Source organism: Mandrillus leucophaeus, unplaced genomic scaffold, assembly GCF_000951045.1.
Source record: "Mandrillus leucophaeus isolate KB7577 unplaced genomic scaffold, Mleu.le_1.0 Scaffold324, whole genome shotgun sequence".
Classification (NCBI taxonomy): Eukaryota; Metazoa; Chordata; class Mammalia; order Primates; family Cercopithecidae; genus Mandrillus; species Mandrillus leucophaeus.
The window spans coordinates 2,130,245-2,152,089 of NW_012103410.1; the positions used below are offsets into that span (position 1 = coordinate 2,130,245).

Consider the following 21,845-nt stretch of genomic DNA (forward strand, 5'->3'; position numbering starts at 1 on the left):
TTATTCAGGTCCTTAACCAGTTTGCTGAATTATCTCAGTGCCGTTTATTAGAATGTTCTGTGATGATGGAAATGTTCTGAGGTTCTGCTATCTACTTTTTACTAATCCTATGTGACTCTTAAATACTTGACATGTGGCTGGTGTGACTGCGGGACTGAGTATTCCATTTTAATTAACTTACATTTAAATCACCTTGTACGGCTCCAGTATTGGACAGTGCATATTTAGATTGTGAACTTCGTGAAGATTGTCTAATGCACTTTGAATTCATTGAACTTGGCGCCCAGTAGGTGTTCACTAAATGTGGTTTCAGTTAACATGGGGAGAAATGTGTGCTACATACTCACTTGCAGTGTTGATCAGAAGTGGCACTATTCTCATCCTATTGTTGCATTTGGGAAGGGAAAGTCACTTCCTTTCTCTAGCTTCAGATCCCTGCAGTGATGCAAGCCATTGACAATTTAATTTATAAGGTGCTTTCACATCCTGTATTTTATTTCTTTTAATCTTCTAACATCACTATCAGAGAGGGAACGATAATGATAACCATTCCCTTTTTTGAACACTTGCTCTGTGGCTAGATCCTGTCCAAGGCAATTTACTGACCTTACCACATTTAGTCTTGACAATATCCCTGAATGGCCTGTGTCACCATCCCTGTTTTTCAGAAATTACACCAAATCTCAAGGGAGTTTAGCAACTTGCCCAAGGTCACACACATAGTAAATGTTGGTGCTGGAATTTGTGACTCTAAAATCGGTTGACTTAAAAATTAGTATGCGGTGCTGCAAGTATTTACACTTTTGTTTTGCACACATGGACACTGAAGCTTAGAAAGCCCAAGTGATTTCCTTGGGAACACCCAGCATACCCACATCTCTGGTATGTTCTCTTTTAAGGGCTTCATTCCCTGTGTATCTTTCTGAGACATGAAGTATGGTTTAGGATCAGAGGAGAACATTTTGCTGTGCCTGGACAACCCAAAACTAGCATAGCAGAGTTTATATGACAGAGCCCATTTTAATCTGCAGATGTCGAAGGAGGTGTCTTAATGTTTTCCTTTTTTTAAAAAGAAACTCTCTTGGATCAAGCAGAGGCCCAGAAATGAGGTGACGAAGGCATTGTAATTGGCTTGGGTCTGCTTGTGTAGGTCTCGGTGGGGAGCCCTGGAGAGCTTAGTTCTGTTCTGTTTTCAGTCTTCCTCAATCTTATTAGTCATTGTTTCCTTGAGTGCCTACTTCAGTTTTTAATTAAAAAGAAAAAAAAGGAAAAGAAAAAGGAAGCCTGCCAGAGCTGGACTGCTAGGACTGCCCCTTCATTCAGCAGAGGGACTCGTGCTTTGCCAACAAGATGATCTTAAGCCATTCTCTTTTTGTGGGGTTCTACCAACTCTGACGAAATGAGAAATTCTGGTGACTTGAGATGCTGAATAGTCCCAAGTGCTCTGCTCAAGCTGAAGATTTTACCTTTTGCTTTTATGAAGCTGAGAATCTTCTGTTCTCTAAGGAGGATCTGACAGAAAATTGCTTTGTCTTTTTAAGAGTCCAATTTAACCTCTCTGAGCTTTAGGTAAGAACAGGTTTTAAACAGGTTTCTACAGGTGAGGATGTGGGCAGACGTGGACTCTTACTCATTTTTCTTTCAGCAGGGCAGAAATGCATGCATGCCTGGTATGGTATATCCTTATACAATAAAAGGAAAATGTATTTACAATTACCATTTTTTAAATGACACAAAAATCTAAGAGTCAACAAATAAACAGAGTGTTTTTTTCCCCCCCCGGGGAAAAATATGCATTTGTTTTCTTCTATTTCATTACATTGAATCTCTTAATGAGGGGCAGGCAGCTATATCTGATGGGGAAGCTCAATCCTCTTAGTTAATTATAAAGAGCCTAGAGCCAAATTCAGGTCCTGAGGTAAGCCGTTTGTTAATTCTTCAGAAATGTCAAACCCCCAGGTAATTTTGGCTTTTAAACTGACCCAGGGGTTTGGAATACTAATTAATATGTGTTGAAACATGAATTCACAGTGCCAAGGATACTAATCTGTATATGGTAACAAAGTACTAGGTATTTGTTTGTTTACTGTAAGTGTTAGTGCCTCAAATATATAAGGTAAATGAAATAAAGATCAGCCGGGTGCAGTGGCTTATGCCTATAAGCCCAGCACTTTGGGAGGCTGAGGTGGGCAGATCTCTCAAGCCCAGAAGTTCAAGACCATCATGGGCAACATGGTGAAACCCCATCTCTGCAAAAAATACAAAAATTAGCCAGACATGGTGGCATGTACTTGTAGTCCCAGCTGCTTGGGAGGCTGAGGTGGGAGGATCGCTTGAGCCTGGGAAGTTGAGGCTGCAGTGAGCTGTGATTGCTCCATTGCTCTCCAGCTTACATGACAGAGGCAGACTCTGTCTCAAATGAAAGAAGAAAAAGAAGGAGAGAAAATAAAGATCATGCAGTGTCACAGGAAGGAACCTTCTGGTTATAAGCAGAGGTCTAGAAACAACATCCTTCTTTCCCCCTCCCAACTATGATTTAGGTCCTCAGAGAGTGGGGTTTTTTCTCTCAGCAGTTCGCTTCTGCCTTTTCTCCTGGCCTCATACTCCTTTCTTTGTCAGTTCAGACTTTTTGCACCCTCTTTGGAGGGTTGCTCTTAGGAATTTTTGTGAGAAATGCTGTAACCAGTATTTCTAGGGAAAAGGAACCAACCATGGAATGGCCATGAACAGCCTTCTGGTTCCTGACCCAGAATCCTTCTCATTAAATTCACACTGAAAGTGCTCTTGCAAACTTGGATTTAGTGCTTTTGGTCATGGGGCTGTCATTCAATTGTTTGTTTGCCTTGGGAATATTTGCATTAAATAAACAAAGCCCATATTTTGATGTTTCCATTACATTTTATACATAATGGAGTCTTGTTCTGAAAAGGTGATGAAGGTGATAATTCTTCTGTTTGTCTACTTAGGTTCAATGTTGGATATCATAAAATACATTGTCAACCGAGGAGAACACAAGAATGGAGTTCTGGAAGAGGCAATAATAGCAACAATTCTTAAAGAGGTTTTGGAAGGCTTAGACTATCTACACAGAAATGGTCAGATTCACAGGTATGACCCCTGCAGAAATGTTTAAATGAGCTGTTCATATCTTCAGCCCTAGTTTGTAAAGAATGTTAAGGAAACACATGTTGCAGGCAGGTATTGACATTAACTTAGGCTAAATAGATGGGAAAAAAATACTTAAGAAAGAAACAAGTGAATACATTTTGATGAATTATATTGGTATCCTTGAGGATTGCTTCAGGGGCTTTCACTGAAATAAGAGTGGAATATAAAAAGGACTACATGGACTCATTTTAAAAAATCAGTCTTGGTAACTACTCTTGAATTATACTAATTGAACTAGATAGCACCTCTATCTTTCTAATGCAAGCAAGACTATCCAAACATTGTAATATGTGAATTATTTTTGATGTGGTGAGAGGGAAGGAGGAGGCACACATCTTTTGTGACATAAAATGTTAATTCTTTATATAGTCAAATCACATAGAATAGGAGTGCTTGATGTTTCAAGTGAGTTAGTGCTACTTGGGCTCTTAGAAATTATTGCAAGTAAATAGCCATCTACCCATAATACTAATAATGTAATTCTCCTACCCTGAAATTTATATTTAATTATTTCTACTATATTTTTCTTTTCTTTTTTTTTTTTTTGAGACGAAATCTTGCTCTGTTGCCCAGGCTGGAGTGCAGTGGCATGATCTCGGCTCACTGCAACCTCTGCCTCCCGAGTTCAAGTGATTCTCCTGACTCAGCCTCCCGAGTAGCTGGGATTACAGGCACCTGCCACCATGCCTGGCTAATTTTCATATTTTTAGTAGAGATGGAGTTTCACTATGTTGGCCAGGCTGGACTCCCACTCTTGACCTCAGGTGATCTGCCCACCTCGACCTCCCAAAGTGCTGGGATTACAGGCGTGAGCCACTGTAGCTGGCCTATATTTTTCAATAATTAGAAAAAAATTACTTTAGAAATCAAACTTACAAATTGCAAATTGTCGTTTTTCAAAGTACTAAGATTACACAGGTTTTATATGGTGAAGAAATATACTATATAATAATTAGTATTTATAATCAGTCTCTCACCAGAGGAGAGAAGTTCATTTTTCAGAAAGAGAATTAACTTGGAATTGCACCCCAAATTGAAGTGGAAGTGGAGGAGCTTTACATAGACTGGGCTTTAATACTTGATAGAATGACCGTAGTGTGAGTTTCTGGGCAGTCTCTAACTCTGAAGCATAAAATAGAGAGTCTGCTTACTGATGATTTAATTAAATTTGGATAATTATTTCATAGAAAATATTTCTTTCTAAAATCCTAACTCTCCCCCAGGAGTAAACTATAAAATGACAGTTGAATCCTTATACCTTTTTTTTTTTTTTTTTTGGAGACCGAGTTTCACTCTTGTTGCCTAGGCTGGAGTGCAGTGGCATGGTCTCGGCTCACTGCAACCTCCACCTCCCGGGTTCAAGTGATTCTCCTGCCTGAGCCTCCCAAGTAGCTGGGATTACAGCCACCTGCCACCACGCCCAACTAATTTTTGTATTTTTAGTAGAGATGGGGTTCCACCATGTTGGCCAGGCTGGTCTCAAACTCCTGACCTTAGATGCTCCACCCGCCTTGACCTCCCAAAGTGCTGGGATTACAGGTGTGAACCACCATGCCCAGCCTATCCTTTTAACTTTTAAAATCTGTGATATAATCTTAATGTTTATGAAATTATTATGTTAAAGAACTACATTGTATGATATGTTTTAGAATCTTCCTGAGTGAATCAATACACTATAAAGTCTGTACCTTACAATTTATTTTCTATTTTTTTTTTTTTTCTAATAGGGATTTGAAAGCTGGTAATATTCTTCTGGGTGAGGATGGTTCAGTACAAATAGCAGGTAAAACTGATAAATAGAACATTTTTTACTTGATTACAGAAGTGTTACAGTTTCAAGGCATGTCGAATCGTTCCTGAGAAATGAATAAATGCATGTAATCTCTTTTAAGAATGATATTTACAGAATGTTTGGGTCCGAAGGATAACATGTTTTCCTTATTGTTTTGATAAGTCATTAGATCATCCTGTGAAAAATACCAGTTTAGTACATAGCTTTTTGATAAAGAACAATTTTACTTTCAATTTTACTATATTTTCTGCCTTTCACATTTTATAATGGTAATACTCATAAAACTTCAAGAAATGCACTTGTAAAAACGTTTTTCGATAGGTTTGAAAATTTAAAACATCATACACATCAATTAAAAACTAATTTATTTCTTAAGAGGTATCTGAAAGAATTGTGAACATTAAAAATCTGGGCCATGTTTTGTTCTTAACTCTGACCCAACATGGCTATTCCTGACAAAGCTGGTAGACTGGGGATGCAATGAATGAATGTTGCATGAACACGCAATATCAGGTGAGCACCTTCCGTGTTCAAAGCCTCTATTTTGTTATTGGCCCTAGAGTAACCTTAAAGGCCTGAGATAAGATGTAGCCACGTCCATATTAACTCTTGCTTTACCCATGTTGTTGAAAGTCTGTCTCAGCAATCCTTTTAGCTTTCATGATTTCTTTAGTGGGTGTTCTTGACATTTTTTGGCCAGACAGTCCTTCCCTATACTGGACTGACCCTGTCATTGCAGAGAAGAGTAAGATGAGCCCACTTGTACCCATCACCTGGTTTCAGTAATTCTCAATCTTTGGCAATTCTTGATTCATCTGCTGCTCCGCCCCCCACAACCCCCCGACTCTGGTGCCTCTCCTCATTGTGGATGCTGGATTTTGTTCTTGAGCCATCTGAGTTAGTGCTTTGTGTGTGCATATCTTGTCCTCACGAGTGGACTTTATCCCACAGGCTAGGGACAGTTTGAAAAAGTCCTTCAGTTAAACAAGTAACAGCTGAAAAACATCTATGGGCAAAAATTTCAAACTATCCAGTCCCCAAAATTTCAAACTCTCCAAACTAACTAGTTGTTCAGAGTGCAGGCTCTGGTGTCAGCTGACTTGGTCAAAATTCTGAGGCCACCACTTAGTAGCTCTGCCACCTTGGGCAAGTTACCAAACCTTCTTAAGACTCAGTTTCCGTAAAGAGGGGTAAAAATATAAACTACTTCATCTTCTTTGGTGAAATCAAGGTCCAGTGATCTCAACAGTGGCCGACACTTAATAGGCATGCAGCAAATATCAATAACTGCTGTTTTACCATGGCTGCTGTTGCTACTACTGTTGCTACTGTTACTACTGTTACTTCTGTTACTATGACTAAGAGGATCACACTGATACTTCCTTGCACTGACTGGAGATCATGTGAACCTGGAATTGTCCTGCCAGAGCTTCAGCTCTGAGGAGAGGTTATGACTTATCAAAAGGTGATACTTATTAATTATGGAATTTGGAAGCTAACTTGCCATTAATCTTGCTCTAAGCTGATAAGGAAGTACAACTAATTTTCTGTTTTATGATGAAATGATGATTTCTCACAAAAAGGGTCAAGATAGTGAACTGCCTTTGAAATGTGAAGGCTGGTCAACCCCTGCCTTATTCTGTTACTTGGTCCTCTGCCAGTCATCTCATCCCATTATTCTTGTCAGATTAATGATCTGAGCCTCCTCCTGAGCCTTCTGGAACACACTGTCCTTTTCTTTTTCCCAGTAGGAATCCCCGAGGTAAGATCTCCTGACTTTTTCCCTCCGTCACAGGCCTTTGGGTTTTTCCTCACTGCCGAGGTGTCTGTTGTGACCCAGTACGTGCCTGCACTGCGGGGGCTGCTGAGTTCAGAAGGGCTCAGGCAGGAAGCCCCTGCGCGGGGTGGTTGTGGGAATTAAGTGAATTGAAGTGTAGTGAGGGCTATGCCTTTTCTGTGCCTGGCATGTGCTGAGGACTTTGTGTTCCAGTCATCCGGGGCATCCTTGGTATCTTTTTGAGTATGCAACTTCATGCTTGTGTAATAACAGAAATTGGAATGGCCATTTTCCAGATGTATGGGGGCTGCTTGACAGGCACCTAAATGTACAGCTTTGGCCTCTCTGGAACTATTGCTTTCTGGAATTCCCATTTAATTTCCCCCATATTCTCTGACCTGATCATAACATCGAACTAACACAGTATTTAAAGTTTGAATTTTTAAAGTGTTAACTGTAATATAAGGTTATTGCCTTAAAGCATTTATAATGTGTCCTTGGAAAGGTAGATGTTACTGCTGTCCTCATTTTATAGGGGATTGACTTTCTTGGTCAGGCACTTGGTCACTGCCTGAACAAAAACGAGGACCAGGAGTCTCTGGATCTTTTGCTGGCATCCTTGTCGGTGGGTGAGGTAGAGGAGGTGGGGGGAAGAGTAGAACGTGGAGACTCAGCAATGGCAGGAGTGAGATAGTCCCTTTTTGTTGCTACTTGGACAAATAATACATTGCTTTTATCCAGACTGTTTTTGCTCTTTTCCCTTGTAATTTATGCCTCTGAGGGGAAAGTAAGGTTTGAGGGAGGGGAGGTGGGGCACCTGTAGTTTGAAATAAAAGTTAAGAAGGGGAGAAGTTAAGTTTGTATTTATTTCTTTGAGTATAATATACATTGCCCACCTTGAGAGTATTATTGTGTGCATTGTTTTTCAGAAAGGGCATTTTTGCTATCCTAATAGAAAACATAATGATTTTTGTTTTTTTAGGGGAAACACTGACTTTTACATATGTATAAATTCCCCTTTTCAGAACTTTTTATCAGAAAACAGATTAAAGGGCCTGATTTAGACCATGAGAAAACCTCACTTTATTATGCAGCTGGAAGTGTGGTGGATAGGATAATGTGCCTGGTTCTGTTTAACACAGTCCAAATTCTCTGGGAAGAATGTACCTTTCTATTGAACATGGGTATAAAATCAGGAACTAATGTGTCTTGAGTGCTTCCTGTGTGTAAGGCCAGGTGTTAGGTTCTGAATGCTTTGAGTCTCGTTCAGTCCTTAGCACAACTCCATGGGGAAGGTACTATTGCATCCGTTTTACTAGGAGAAACTAAGTTACAGTGGGGAAGTCAGTTGCCCAGGTCACACCTAGAATAAGCGGCGTATCCTCGCTTTGGGTTTGGGCAGTCTGACTCTAGAAACTGCCAACTCACATCAGTGGGATTTCCAGGAGGAGGACCTTAAATCTGGATTTAAATGACCTCACTTTGAGATGGAATATACCACAGCAGTCACCATCTCTTCTATGTCTCTGCATAAGTCGATTCCCCTTTGGACCAGGGAACATATTCAGCAGCTTCTTCCTCCTTGCTCCTTCAGGTTGAAACACAGGGGTGTCCCTGGTAAGGTTTCAGTGGATAGGAGAAGCAGCCATCTAAGCGTCATTTGGTATAGAATTAAGCTCAGTAGTGACACCACACTTTTCAGATTGGAAAACTTCAGGTTTGATATAGTGAACTAGAACCTGAGGACTGCTTACTCAGAGTTTAAGAGAAAATGCTTTCCTTCTTACTGTACCTTCTATGCTTAGAGGTCCGGTGTGTGTAACTTCCTGATAATCAACTTGGATGCCTTGGACAATGTAATAGGTTTTGCTGCGCTCACTGTGTGATAGAAGGGGGAGTGGCTACTTGAAAGTCATGTTCTTCCCACGGCATAGCATTTTATTTTCCAGTTTGATGCCCTGTCATATTGTCGGGAAGAGCTTAGTGCTTTGGCAAATGACTAAGCCTGTTTGTCCAGAATTAATGAGAGTCACTATTTTGAGCAAACAGAAATTCATATGAAACGGATCACTTTGGGGTGGTTTCTGCAAATCTATTTAAGATTTTAAAAAAAAAGTGGCTCCTCTTAATGTTGTATAAAAATGTTGATTTCAGCACATTTGATATATAAAGAGCTTTGTAGACACTACGTTATGTAAGCTAAATCTCATGCTCATTTTCACTTACTTTTGCCTTTGAGGTGTGTGTGCTATGGTTTGAATTTTGTGTGCCCTCCAGATGCATATGTTGAATCCCGATCACCAATGTGATGGTGTTAGGAGGTGGGACCTTTGGGAGGTGATAAGATCATGAGGGTTAAACCCTCATAAGTGGGACCAGTGCGTTTATAAAGAGGCCCCAGAGAGCTGCCGTGCCCTTCTACCATGTGAGGACACAAAGAGAAGGCACCATCTATAAACAAGAAGGTGGGTCCTTACCAGATAGTGAATCTGCTGGTGCTATGATCTTGGACTTCCCAGCCGGAAGAACTGTGGTAAATAAGATTTTGTTATTTTTAAGTCACCCAGTCTAAGGTATTTTGTTACAGTAGGCCCAATACACAAAGACAGTGCTTATGTGTGTGAATGTGAATTTCCCTTCCCTGGTTTTACGTAACAGAAATAAAAATCGCTACTGAGCAAAAGCAACCTGGAACTCTAGAAAGTTCATCAAACTGCCTCAAGTATGCACATCCATTCAAATCAAGCTTATGCCCTGGGTTTTTCACTGTCCAAAGTACATTGGTAGAACTTTGGGTAGCATCTCTTATTTACTGGGAGGGAGATTATATCCTTATCAGCCTTGAATGCATCTTCAGTGTAAGTCTGCATCTTGAACACTGAAAACCCCATGACTAAAAGTGCCGGGAAAACATGCAACGAAACTTAACTTGCTTCTGTCACTTCGACGTTATCCATAAGGAGCCAGAGGAAGGTGTGCAAGGTGGTTGAGTTTTTACACCCATAGCTGCTAGGTTCTTTCATTTTCCTTCTGTGCTCTTTGGCCCTCATAAAGTGCACTTTGATGCAGAGGGTGGGGGTTGAAGAGTTATTTTTTTGTGTTGTAGGGATAAGAGGTTGCTGCTTTGAGCAAGGTAATATGGGCATCCGAGCAGCCCTGGAGTCAGCTTCTGATTAGTATGGGAAAGCTCCGAAAGTCCCCGAGGCATCCAGTCAGGAAATGATGTCATCACATTTATGAGCACCTTGGCACAGAGCAAGGGCTCTGACACCAGACAGCCATGGTTCAATCCTGGCATTGCTTCTTCTAGCTGTGTCACCAATTTATTTAGCTTCTCTGTGCCTCATTTTGCACATTTGTGTAATGAAAATATACTACAGCATTAAAGGAGTTAAAACACATTTTATTTTAGAATCTGCTAACTCATTGCTTTTGTATTGAAATTGGGATGGTGTCCTCTAATTACTTAGGGTATGGTAAGCTCACAGTGGCTAGGGAGGCAAGGCCTTAGGCACTCCATCTGACCTCCTGCCATATTGTTTTGCTCTTCTTTTCTCTTTGTTCCATCAATTTCCTCAGTATCACCAGAGTGAAGAATCTGCAGTATAGATCTGACCGTATCTTCCTTTTGCATAAAGTTTATAAGCATTGTTGTTGGAATAAAGCTCCAGCTTCCTAATAGTGGCAGATGAGGGACCTGCCTTTAGTCTTGTCTGCAAGTGCTTTCTGCTATGACTTGAAATGCTTATAGCTTCTTGTTCAGGGTTCCCCTTTCTTACTTGAGTGACTTCTTTTCATGACTCATTCATGAAGACTTCTTTCCTTGAGAAGCCTTTCCTGATCATTTCCTCCACCATGCCCACCTGCACCGGGCTAAGCGCCTTACCCTGGTGGTTTGAAAGGGTTCTGTCCATCCTCTAGCTAGCCTATGACACAGCACTGAAATTGGGCCTCTACTTTACTGTCTTCCCTTCAGACTGGATACTTCCCAGAGGGAGAAACTCTGTATTGTTCATCGCAACATCCCCAGATAGTACCTGACACATGGCAGGTGTGCCTGAACTTTGGGTCAGTGCAGTCTGCCTCGAGGCACGCGAGACACCCTGTCTCAGCGGCAGGTTATGCAAGTACATGTGCCTGTCGGTGGCAGAGGGAGCAGATGTGAGGCATAGCTGAGAGTTCAAATGAGTAAGAATATATCAGCTTACCAGGGAGGGAGGCAGAAATATTTTAAATATTTAGGTATGTATACTACTGCATATTTTAAAGGTCGAAAATAGTTTTTAATGAGCGATATCACTTCTGATATTGGACAAGCACTGCCCTAGCCAGCACGCAATGAAATGATAAAGTTAAGAGTGAAGCAGAGAACGTGAATGAAGAGGCACTGGTTATACTCAGAAAACAGAATACACATGAAAATTAAAATCTGTTGGGGGGTGTTTAAGTGTTCTATAGTGAGCCAAAATATTTGTTTTGCGTTTCAGGAACAGTTTATAACTATGTGAATTATGGTTTGATGAATTATGACAAAATTCTCATACATGAATTTTTTTTTTTTGGCATAAGTGAATAAGGACAGTAAGTTAATGTGGCTCCCTGATTTTTGGTGTCTCGACAAATGGTAACATTTGTTAAAAACTCTAGAATGAACCAAGAATGTAGTCAGTTCTGGAAACTGAGGTTTTCGTTCCAGCTGTACACCATCAGTGAGAAATACTTGAGGAGATTGTAAGCAGCTTCTCATGCTTTAACAGCTGCTAGCAGTTGTTTGAGCAACAACTTAAGGAAATGTTACTGGGTGAACCTCCGATGGAGGAGAACCACTTTGCTCTACTCCCCTGCTGGAATTTTTGCTCAGCTGTGCACGTTTAGCTACAGGGGGGACACGGTTGAGCTTTACAGAAGAGTGTCTAGGGGGGCATGAGGCAGATGGGACCCAGTCTCCCTCCTTCCCTCTCTTTTTTCCTTCGTGTAAGGGCCTGCAATATCATTATTAAATTAAATTTCACCTATTACCAAAAGCTACAGAGGTCTGGCTAAAATAAGAGTTTTTAGACTTGAAAGCCGAGCATTTCAGTCCTTTGCTTATTTTTTTGTTTATTTTTCTTTTTCCCAGAACCTCCATTTGTATAGCCTGCTCCTTCTGTGGGGGAAAAGGTAAACGTTAGGTGTTTGGTTTCAGTGTATCCTCAGTGGTTAGTTGACAGGTATTTATTGAGCATTTGCTATTTTCTAGGCACAGTCCTCTGAGCTGACACAGTGGTAAGCAATGGAGACATTGTGTCTGCTGTCATGGAGTTTATAGTTTAGGAGACACAGACATTAAACAGTTAACTATATAAATTTAAAAAATGTGTTAAGTGTGAAGGGAATGCATATATCTGGGTAACTTAAGTTAGCCACTTTAGGACTAGTTGAATAGGTTGTAATGGGGATAAATCTTAAATATGTATTATAAATAGGAATAGGTTTTGGTCAATAACATCTTGTAAATTATTGCATGTATCGTATGTTGATCATAGATTTTTTAGGAAATTTAAATAACGTTAACCTGTGTTTACGTTCTATGGAATGATTTAACACTTGATTGTATGTAGTACACTTGAGGACACAGTAGCCAATCTAGGCCCCCCGTGGTCGTTAACTTACTGTCCTTACCCTTTGCTGGCCATAGTTTGTATCAGCTGTAAAATGATGTGCTTAGGTTCTCAAATTCCCTTTCAACTCTAACAAATGGATACCTTCAATAGAGAACTCTGTGACCCCGTGCTGCAGAACTGTGCTTCTCACAGTCTTTCCCAATTCTTTTAATTCTTTCCCATTCTTCTGTTGAGTAGGCCAGAAATCTTGATGTTCCTCGATCCTTGTCTTTCTCTTGGACTCTACACCCTGTTCAATATATTAGTAAATCCTATGGTTGACCATATTTCATCAGCCCCCTGCTGTCATCCTGGTCCACAGACCCATCAGTTCTTGTTTGGATTATTATGGCAGTCTCCTAAAAGGACCTCTTCTTCTGCCTTTGTGGTCTGTTCTCTACACGGCATCCAGAGTACTGCTGTTAAACTAAGTTGACTTGTATTATGCCTTTCCTCAAAACCGTCCAACCCCTTCCCATTTCAGAGTGAAAATCAAGATCCTTAAGGTGCCTCGTGAGGCCTTATAAGATCTGGCCCCTCATTATGTCATTGATCTCAGCTCTTAACATCTTCCTCTTCAGTCAAACTGGCCTCCTTACCTTGCATGCTGCTGCCTCAGGATCTTTGCATGGGCTGTTCCTTCTTTCCGGAATACTCTTTTCCTTACCTCCTTCAGATATTGGCTCAAGTGTCACATCATTGAGACTTCCAGGCCTCGTGTTGTAACCCCCCTACCCCATATTTTGTATTCCCTGCCCTTCTCTATTTTCTTTATTGTACACATCAGCGTACTCTCTATCAGTGGCTCTCTTAAGGTGTGCTCCTAGAGCAGCAGCAGCAGCATAAACTTGATAAAAATGCAAACTCTTATGCTGTTCCACCCTAGACTTCTGAATCGGAAATTCTAGAGGTAGGGCCCAGCAATCTGTGTTTTAAGAAGCCCTCTAAGGGTTCTGAAACAAGCTGAAGTCTGAGAACTACTGCTATGTATTATGTTTTGTAATTTAGCTTTTATCTGTATTGACCTCTCCCCCTTACCCCTGCCCCAACTTAAAAGTCAGCTCTGTGAGAGCAGGGGTTTCTGGTCTACAGTCCCAGTACTTAGAACTGGAAGTGGCACTTAGTAAGATCTTGGCAAACAGTTGTCAAATGAATTAATAAACATCTGACTATATAGTAAATTTAGATTAAAAGAATATTGAGCAATAGTTCAGTGACTCTTCAATGTTAGGATTTTTCAGTGTGAGGTTTTCTTTTATCACAGATTTGGAAATCTGCAGATTCTTTGATGATTCAACTAATCCTTCTGAAAACTTTGTAAAAAAATGGTGTGCATTGTTTCCTTAAATACTTGTAGCAACTGGAGTTGTGTTATTTTAATCTCCCATAGGGATCATATCTTTAACATGTACAGATGGGCTATTGTGGCTTAATGGAGGCTTCTGATAGTAGGGCTGGTTGAGTGGAGATTTGTATAAAATGATCACCTACAGGTATATGAATATTGTATTGGAAATTTAGACTTACTAATATTTGATCTAAGTTGTTCGTGCCTGTCTCTGCGAATATGGCCGGCCAGGAGCCCTCGCTCACTTTGGAAGCTTGCCTTTGGCTTGGGAAACAGTAATACCTGTATAATATACTTACCTGGTGCTCTCCTTACAACAACTCTGTCGGTTCAGCACAATAGTTCCTTCAGATGAAGCGTCTGAGGACTGCTGAGCAATTGCGGACTTGTTTAAGGTCATTCTGAAAGTCATAAAGGCATTTCACTCTCAGATCTCCTCAGACTTCACTGCACTTCTTGCCATTAGGTTTTGCCCCTACCCCACCAATATATTTCTTAACTCTATGCCTTTTGACAGTTCAGCAGCCCCAGGGCTCAGTTCCTTCCGTTGTAAAGTAAGGAAGGTTGACAAGATGTTCTCCAAGGACCTATCTTGCATAAAATGTTCAAATAACCCTTCATTAGCTGCAGTCACTAAAGACATTCTTAGTACTATTTTAAAGAGTTCAAATCAGAGGATTTATCTTGGGCATAGAGAGGAGAGTAAGCCAAGGCTCTGTCCTGTGACTGCTTTTACCAGAGCATCTTTAAAAATAGTCCTCCCACCCCACACTGGGGATCCAGGGAAGAATGGTTATGTGGTGTGGGAATTATCTGTGTTTTGCCTTTGTTCAGTGTAATTATCTTATTTAATAGAAAGTTGACCACTAGTGAGCTCTTGGTCACGTGTATCATCGGACTTGAAAAAGCTGTCTCTTGGCCTGGGACCTTCAGCACAGATGGGCTGGGACTCCTGCTTCAGCCTTCCCTTATGTTGCTGCTCCAGGTGTGACCACTGACTCCACTTCTTACTGAAAACTCACCTGCTTTGGGGCAAGGGTGTAGCTCTGACATAGATGGGCAGATTATCTGTGGTTTGCCATTTTGTTCAACTGTTGCTCTCCACTGCTGTGGCTAATTGACTGTATCTGTCAACCGAACTTTGAGCCAAATATAATTGGCATTGACCACCACTTATTCTTTTTGTCCCTTTTAAGCCTGTGTTGCCTTGATTGAGAGAATGGCTGAGGAATTGGGGAAGGAGTAGCAGCCTCTGTGTTTTTACCAAGAATCATCTCGTTGAATTTTTTTTTTTTTTGAAACAATCTTGCTCTGTCACCCAGGCTGGAGTGCAGTGGCATGGGCTCGGCTCACTGCACCCTCTGCCTCCTGGGTTCAAGCGATTCTCCTGTAGCTGGGACTACAGGCGTGTGCCACCACGCCTGGCTAATTTTTTGTATTTTTAGTAGAGACGGGGTTTCACCATGTTAGCCAGGATAGTCTTGATCTCCTGACTTCGTGATCCACCTGCCTTGGCCTCCCAAAGTGCTGGGATTACAGGTGTGAGCCACCGTGCCTGGCCTGAATTTTTCTTTCAATTTGCCTGTCGTGAATTGATTTGATTTCCTTGTAGAAGGTGCAAAGGATGTAGCCTATTTGAAGGAAACTGGTTGATGGCAATGTCAAGAGTCTACATATGAGACCCCAGTCATGGGAAGGCTTGCTTCTTTGTGTTTATTTTAAAAGATGAAACTCTACCTTTATGGACTGTCTTATGATTTCTTCTTTTGCTGTCAGGAAAGGCTGTGAAATTGTCATTCTCTGATGTTTCAAAGAAGGTCATGACTACTGCTCCCTCATTAATAGGCAGGGAAGATGGATTTGTCTAGAGCAGTTGATAAGTGACTCTCTAGGGCCCAGACTCAGGAAATACTGTAGGATTATGTTTTTTGACTGTGAATGACTTGGACACCATGCTGTGGTTGGGACCATGCGTATAGAGCCAAACAAAGCCATTGAACACCATTTGCTTTCAAGAAGGAATACGTAGAAATGAAAACCAGGAGGCTGATGTGGGGTGAGGGGAAGGGATTGGGTGGGAGTGAGGGTGTCAGAAGAACCTCTTTGGTTTTACCTGGTTCCTCTTGGGGTACCAGGTTCTCTCCCAAGCAAGATGGGTGTTGTGTCCCAATATGTAGTGGTATGTGAATAACTGATTACTAATAGTAAAGTGCCAACATATTTATTGACTTGCTTAAAAGATAAGCAATTCAAGGTTATCACTCTAATAATACGATATCAGGTTGGTGCAAAGGTAATGCAGTTACTGCCACTGCTTTTAATTTAAAACTGCAATTACCTTTGCACCAACCTGATATCACCCTTACGCAATTCATCAGAGGTTTTCACAAATGAGAGAGAAAGGAGTAGTGCCACATAAATCTGTGCTAAGAATGATGTTTACCTATAGCCTCTCTCCCAGTACCATCACACCTGCAGTGAGCAGCTGTTACTGATAAACCATTAGTAAGATTTGTGATTATAAATTATTTTCATGCACTTAAAAAAGATTTCATAAAAATCTGTGTATTCCCAAAGAGGTGTGCCATGTCTATGAATTTATTCTACTGGACATATGTGACACAGTTGAGAATAACTGGGTTAGATCGTTCTGTGTGGGATATCATTTATGTTTTTAGAATTGCCCTTGAACTTACTGTGTTATAAGATACATGAATATGCACACATAAATACTTTTTTCCTGCTCCTCTTTCTCCCCTGCCATGGTTCTCTTCATCTGAGAGGTGAAAGAGGAACCTGTGGAGTTGGCTGTGCATTGAGATCTTCCAGTCCCACTGAATCATGCCATAGTGCCTGCTAGGAAGACAGTAATCTAGAGCAGTGCTTCTCTTCTTCGATGTGCATTCAGTCAGCTGAGTATCTTGCTCCAGTCCAGATTCTGATTCAGTAGGTCTAGAGTGGGACTCAAGATTCTGCATTTAAAGCCTCACAGGTAATGCTGGTCTGGTTTATGGACCCCACTTTGAATGACAAGGGTCTAGACTCGGATGTCAAACTTACTTCTGTCTCCTATTTTCCTAGAAGTGTGTTATTTTCTTTGTTGTAGGTTTATGTAAGTATAGCCCCAACAGCAACTATTGGCAAAAAAGTGAATTAGATTCTTCTTGCAGTATGTTTTCTTCCCCCTTGAGATGCCTCTGCATTTACTTGTTTTAATTTGTGCTTCTGGCATTAAAAGCCATGCTTGATACTGGAGCTGTTTTAAAATCCAAAATTGCACTGTGTGCTAAAGTGTTTTCTTGCTAATTGTTTACCAAGTCCTTTTGGGGATTGCAATGACTTTGGCCTCTGATGCAATGGTTAACCCTTAGCAGTCAGAAAGTATGAATCAATGTGGCTAGACTGAGGAAAGGCAGGAGACTGTAAGAGTTAAGAATCCTTTGGGTACAAATAACAGAGCACTGGTCTGAAAGGAGATTAAGCAGCAGAAACATTAATTATCTCACATAGCAAGAAGTCTGGGCATTTGGTTTCAGAGTCGGTGCAGGGGCCTAGAGATGTCATGGAGGTCATGGACTCTTTCCTACTTTCCCTTCTGTGCTGCCAGTGGGGGTTGGGCAGCACCTGCTGGCATGGGTTGTATCACTCCCTTACGTCACATCTTCATGGGCTGTCTTCATGGGCTGTTGTCACTACTAGCATCACCTCTTCACATGACCATTCTCAAACAGGAAGGAGATTGGGGAGCAAAGGAGCCTTGTAGGATGGTTCTTTTATTCAGGAGAAAAACTTCCCTGCAAGAGCCTGTACTGTATTATCTTAGGATCTTATAGGTCAGGACTAGGGCAGAGCCACTGACCATTCACTGCTGAAAAAGAATGATATGCCATTATTGGCTTAGATCAATAAGATGAATCTCCCAAGGCCTGGCAAACAAAATCAAGATTCTGGTAGAAAAGAACAGGATATGGATGTTGGGCAGTCAACCAACAGTGTGTGCTCCAGGAACTGATACTGAGAACCAATCATATTCTAAGCTTCTCGTGGTAAAGCTTGAGGACCTGTTGCTCAAACAAGGAAACGAGCAGGCAGTGTCATTGGGACTTAACATTTAGGCTAGGCCTGTTCAATTTTAAAGCACCTCTTTGGAGTGGAAACATGGCTCCTTTGTATGCGTTGTGTCTCCCCTTGCTGCCTGTCTTCTTTCTGTTAGTTTTAGGGATTGTTGATGGCAGACTTACTAGAATCAGGATCCCACAGTATGCCTCTGAATAGGGGCCACATATGTTACATCACACACATTGCTATCTGGCCTTTTTGGCTGTGGGTGTGCTGGAATACCACTATAATAATAGAAGGAAAACTACTCCTATGTGCAAAGTGGCATGATTTCAAGAAGGAAGCCAGCTCAGTGAGTGTGGGTGGCTGCTGCTCCAGGTCTTGTTGCATCTTGACTTGGCCCGCTGGGCTTTCTGCTCTGCTTCTTGCCCTGAGCTATGCTGCATTCTGCTGAACACAGCGTAGGTGCCCAGAAGTGCAACACCCACCTGGAAGATTTAAGTTATCCCTCTGCCTCCTTTGAGTCAGGACAGCAGAAAGCTTTCTCCTGCTCTGGGTTGCAGGGTTTCCTAGTGTAGGTTGGAGGGAAAGGGTGGCCCTCCCAGTTTGCACTCAGACTTGGCTTTCAGTGCCCAGAGGTCTGGTGACATTCTGATGATGGTCGGGCTCCAGGAAAGTGAAAAGTTGCGCCCGTTTCCTCTATAAACAAAAAGAAAACAAACAGAAGAATTAGTATCCAAAGGCTGGATTTAATTATACATAAACATAAAGCAGAAGTGGTGATTTGGTCAGTTAAAGGAGCGAAAGCACTTTGCTAAAGTATACGATAATTGAATAAGCATTGCAATCAGAAGGAAACAATACTAGAATCTTGTTGGCTTCCATATAAATGCTGAATTATGGCCTAGGATGAGCTTTCCTGTTATTCTCAAATGCCCTGGAGGGAGAAAGATTTTGACCAGAGAGTGCTATGATCAGAAACTGCACTTTAGGAAGATTAATGTGGATGTAATAAGTAAGTCTGGACTGCAGTTGGAAGAGGCATGCCTCTGATTCTGTAACTGCTAACTGCTAAAGCCCTGACTTTCCCTGGTCTGTGTTTTTCTTCTCTCACCAAGAAAATCAGGCAAAAGGGCCCTGGGAATTAGCAGCAGAGGATGGTGCCTTCAGTGCTGAGTGTAGTATACTGGGCCCATTAGCATGTTTCTTGTATTTATGTTGTTTAGGTCATGTCATAGTCATTCTATTTAAGTTAATATATTCCCCCATGTTAGCTCTCACTAAAAGGCCAGGATTGTGTCGAAATCAAAGCTCTGTTAGCCCATGGTGTCTAACCCCACACAGTGCATGTACACAATTGTGCACAGCCATGTGTACCGGGCATAAGTGGATGCTGTACAACTGACACACATCCTAGTACAAAAATAATAAGAAAATAAGGAACTACATGGTTAAAAAAAAAAGCTCTCTTTAGTCTGTTCCCAACAGAATTAGGAAAATATTTGCTTCTGTTTTCTACTCATTATTATACAGTTTGCATAATTGAAGTCACAATGTACTTCTTTAATCATCCAACGTTGGTGGTATAACATTTTAAGGAAACCTGTGGGACTCGGGAAGGCCGGATGCTGGCAGCCCTGAAAATGTTCCCGAGTGTTTAGAAGAACATTTCAATTCTGTCAGTCAAGTCTTGAGAGTCTCTCATGAGAAAAAAACAACAACTGGGACTCAAACCAAATTATAAAGGGATTGGTTTTGATATAAATATGACATTTAGGATTAACCAGTGAACCTCAAACCAGTTTTTCTGTGTTGGGTAATCACAACTTGATCTTTACTCAGAGAAAGAGCTTAGGAATTGTGGAATCTTAACCCCATTATTGCATTTTGCATTTCCTTCTCAATAAAGAAAAATACATTGAACTTTCCAGAAAAGGAGAGTAGGGCTAAGTAGCTGACTCCTTTCTGAAGGACTATGAATTTTATTCAGACCCTCAATAACTTGCTCTGTGTTCCTTGGCAAGTCATCTAATCTTTTTTATTCCTTCCTCTTTTCTTAATTCCAATACCTACTAAATCATCATATTTTCTTAAGAATTGGTCTAATCCTCTCCATTTCCAACCTCTCTATTCATATACAGGCTCTGTTGATTTTGCTCCTGGGCTCTGGTTGTGGTCTTCCCTGCTTCTAGTCTTTATCCTTTGTTGAACATCCCTGCATGGTCACTTTTTCCAAATGTTCTTCTTCTCTAACGAGAAAGGGAACGACAGCTGTTAATTGAATCAGGTGTAAGTTCCTTTACCTGGTACTCAGACTCTGTGGTTGGTTGGACCCCTCAACAATCTCACCTAGTACTTCCCTGCTTTTAAAAATCATTGCCTCCATGGAAAAGAAGCTGCTAGTAGGAAAGAACTTTCAGGGTCCCCTGAAGCTGTGGGGGCTTCTATTGCTCCAGACTCCCACTCAGCCACTTAGGCATCAATGTCTCTTTTAACTCATTGTAGCTACATTTTAGGAAGCTCTGAACTCTCAAACATTGATCCTGTTACTCTCTGATCAAAGGTTGAAGTGACCTAAGTCAATGCTGTTCAAGCACAACTCGGGTTCCTTTTCAAAGAGAATAGCAGATACTGCAGAAGTGTGAGGTAGGTGAGGCTTGGGTACTCACCCACAGCCTCCCTTACAGGTTTTAGAGAAATCAACTTTCAGACCAAATTTTGCCCTTCGTTAGCAAGCGAGCCCCTAAACAGTTCTCACAATTTGTTCTGTAAGCTCAAGGAAATCCCAGTTCTTTTTCCTCATAGGTGAATGAAAAATTCATTAGAGGCAGACATGCCAAGATTCCAGATGCAGTTTTTGTTTTATCCTTATGCTTGCTATTAGGAATCCAGCCATCCACAGAACTGGCTGGGGTATAGTCTACAGTTGGGCTGGACTGGATTGTTTTATTCTGTTCATGCAAGAGTGAGGAGTATATCTGAAATATTTTAGCCACTCTCTGTGTGCTAAGAACCTTTATTTTCAGCAGTGAAAGTCCATTTCTAACATGTTTCATACCTCTCAACAGGTCACTGTTTTCCCTAATAGTAACTCCTTTCGACACTCAGTCACCTGGCTTATACTCATCTATATTTAGATTTGGATAATAGAAATACTTCCAGCAGCTGCCTCTGGCATGCTGAGTTGAGTGCTATCTGAACCCCCCTAGCACTGGACATTCTTGGTTAGAATGCCAGCTGACCACCTAAGTTGTGGTATCACATGGCATATGTTGAAGTATTTTAGGTAAATTTTAGACATCATAACCACACAGTTGGCAGACTTTAGTTTTGCGGACTAAATTAGGCAGGAGAAATCTCTTTTCCAGTTTTTTAGAAATGAATTTGTTGCCAACTACAGTAAGAAAGGGAGTTTTTTTCATAAAGATTCCAATGTTTGGCTTCCCTGGGAAAACTGGGATATCCAGCAATCCTGGGTCTGCATTTCTTTATGGCAACTTTCTGCTGGTGCCAAGCAACAGGGGCCTGCCTTGGACCTTGGTTAGAGGGTGCTGACAGTGGGCTCCAGGGCTTCACACAGGGCCCAGCACTCCTAAAGTCTCCTGTCACAGAGACTGAGTATCAAGGGCCCTTGTCACTGAGACTGTAGCTGTTGGTCTTCAGGACCCTCTTTTCTCTATTGTATTCCTGCCTGGCTGCTGTAGGTGTTTTGAGTTTTTGACCCTTGCAGCTGTCAGTTTTTCTTCTTGGCTCCACACTTGTGCTTTGCTCATGCCATTTCTTTGTCTAGAATTTGTTTCCTGTTGGGCTTCCTCATCCAAGTCTTCACCTCATCTTCAAGGCTGGCTCCAAGGCCCACTTTGGAGATGGTCTTCCATGACCATTATGGTTATAGCTCCTCTGCTTTTATACAGACAATGTGGTATTTGATTTTATACATTGCATTTGATTTTGCATGTTGTTCTATTGTTTATTGTTTTCATATGTTATCCTACTTAGGTGTGACTATTCTTTTTTTTTTTTTTTGAGACAGGGTTTCACTCTGTTGCCCAGACTGGA

At 41.3% G+C, this 21,845-nt stretch overlaps 1 protein-coding gene across 2 annotated transcripts in view; it reads left to right on the forward strand.

Annotated features, from left to right (window-relative positions):
• The window catches only part of STK39 (serine threonine kinase 39), a 237,794-nt gene that overhangs the window by 16,905 nt on the left and 199,044 nt on the right, over positions 1–21,845 (forward strand). For both annotated transcript variants that reach the window (XM_011988161.1, XM_011988162.1), the window contains exons 3-4: positions 2,967–3,108; positions 4,896–4,951. In XM_011988161.1, the coding sequence (XP_011843551.1) occupies positions 2,967–3,108; positions 4,896–4,951 (198 nt within the window). The remainder of the gene's footprint in view (positions 1–2,966; positions 3,109–4,895; positions 4,952–21,845) is intronic.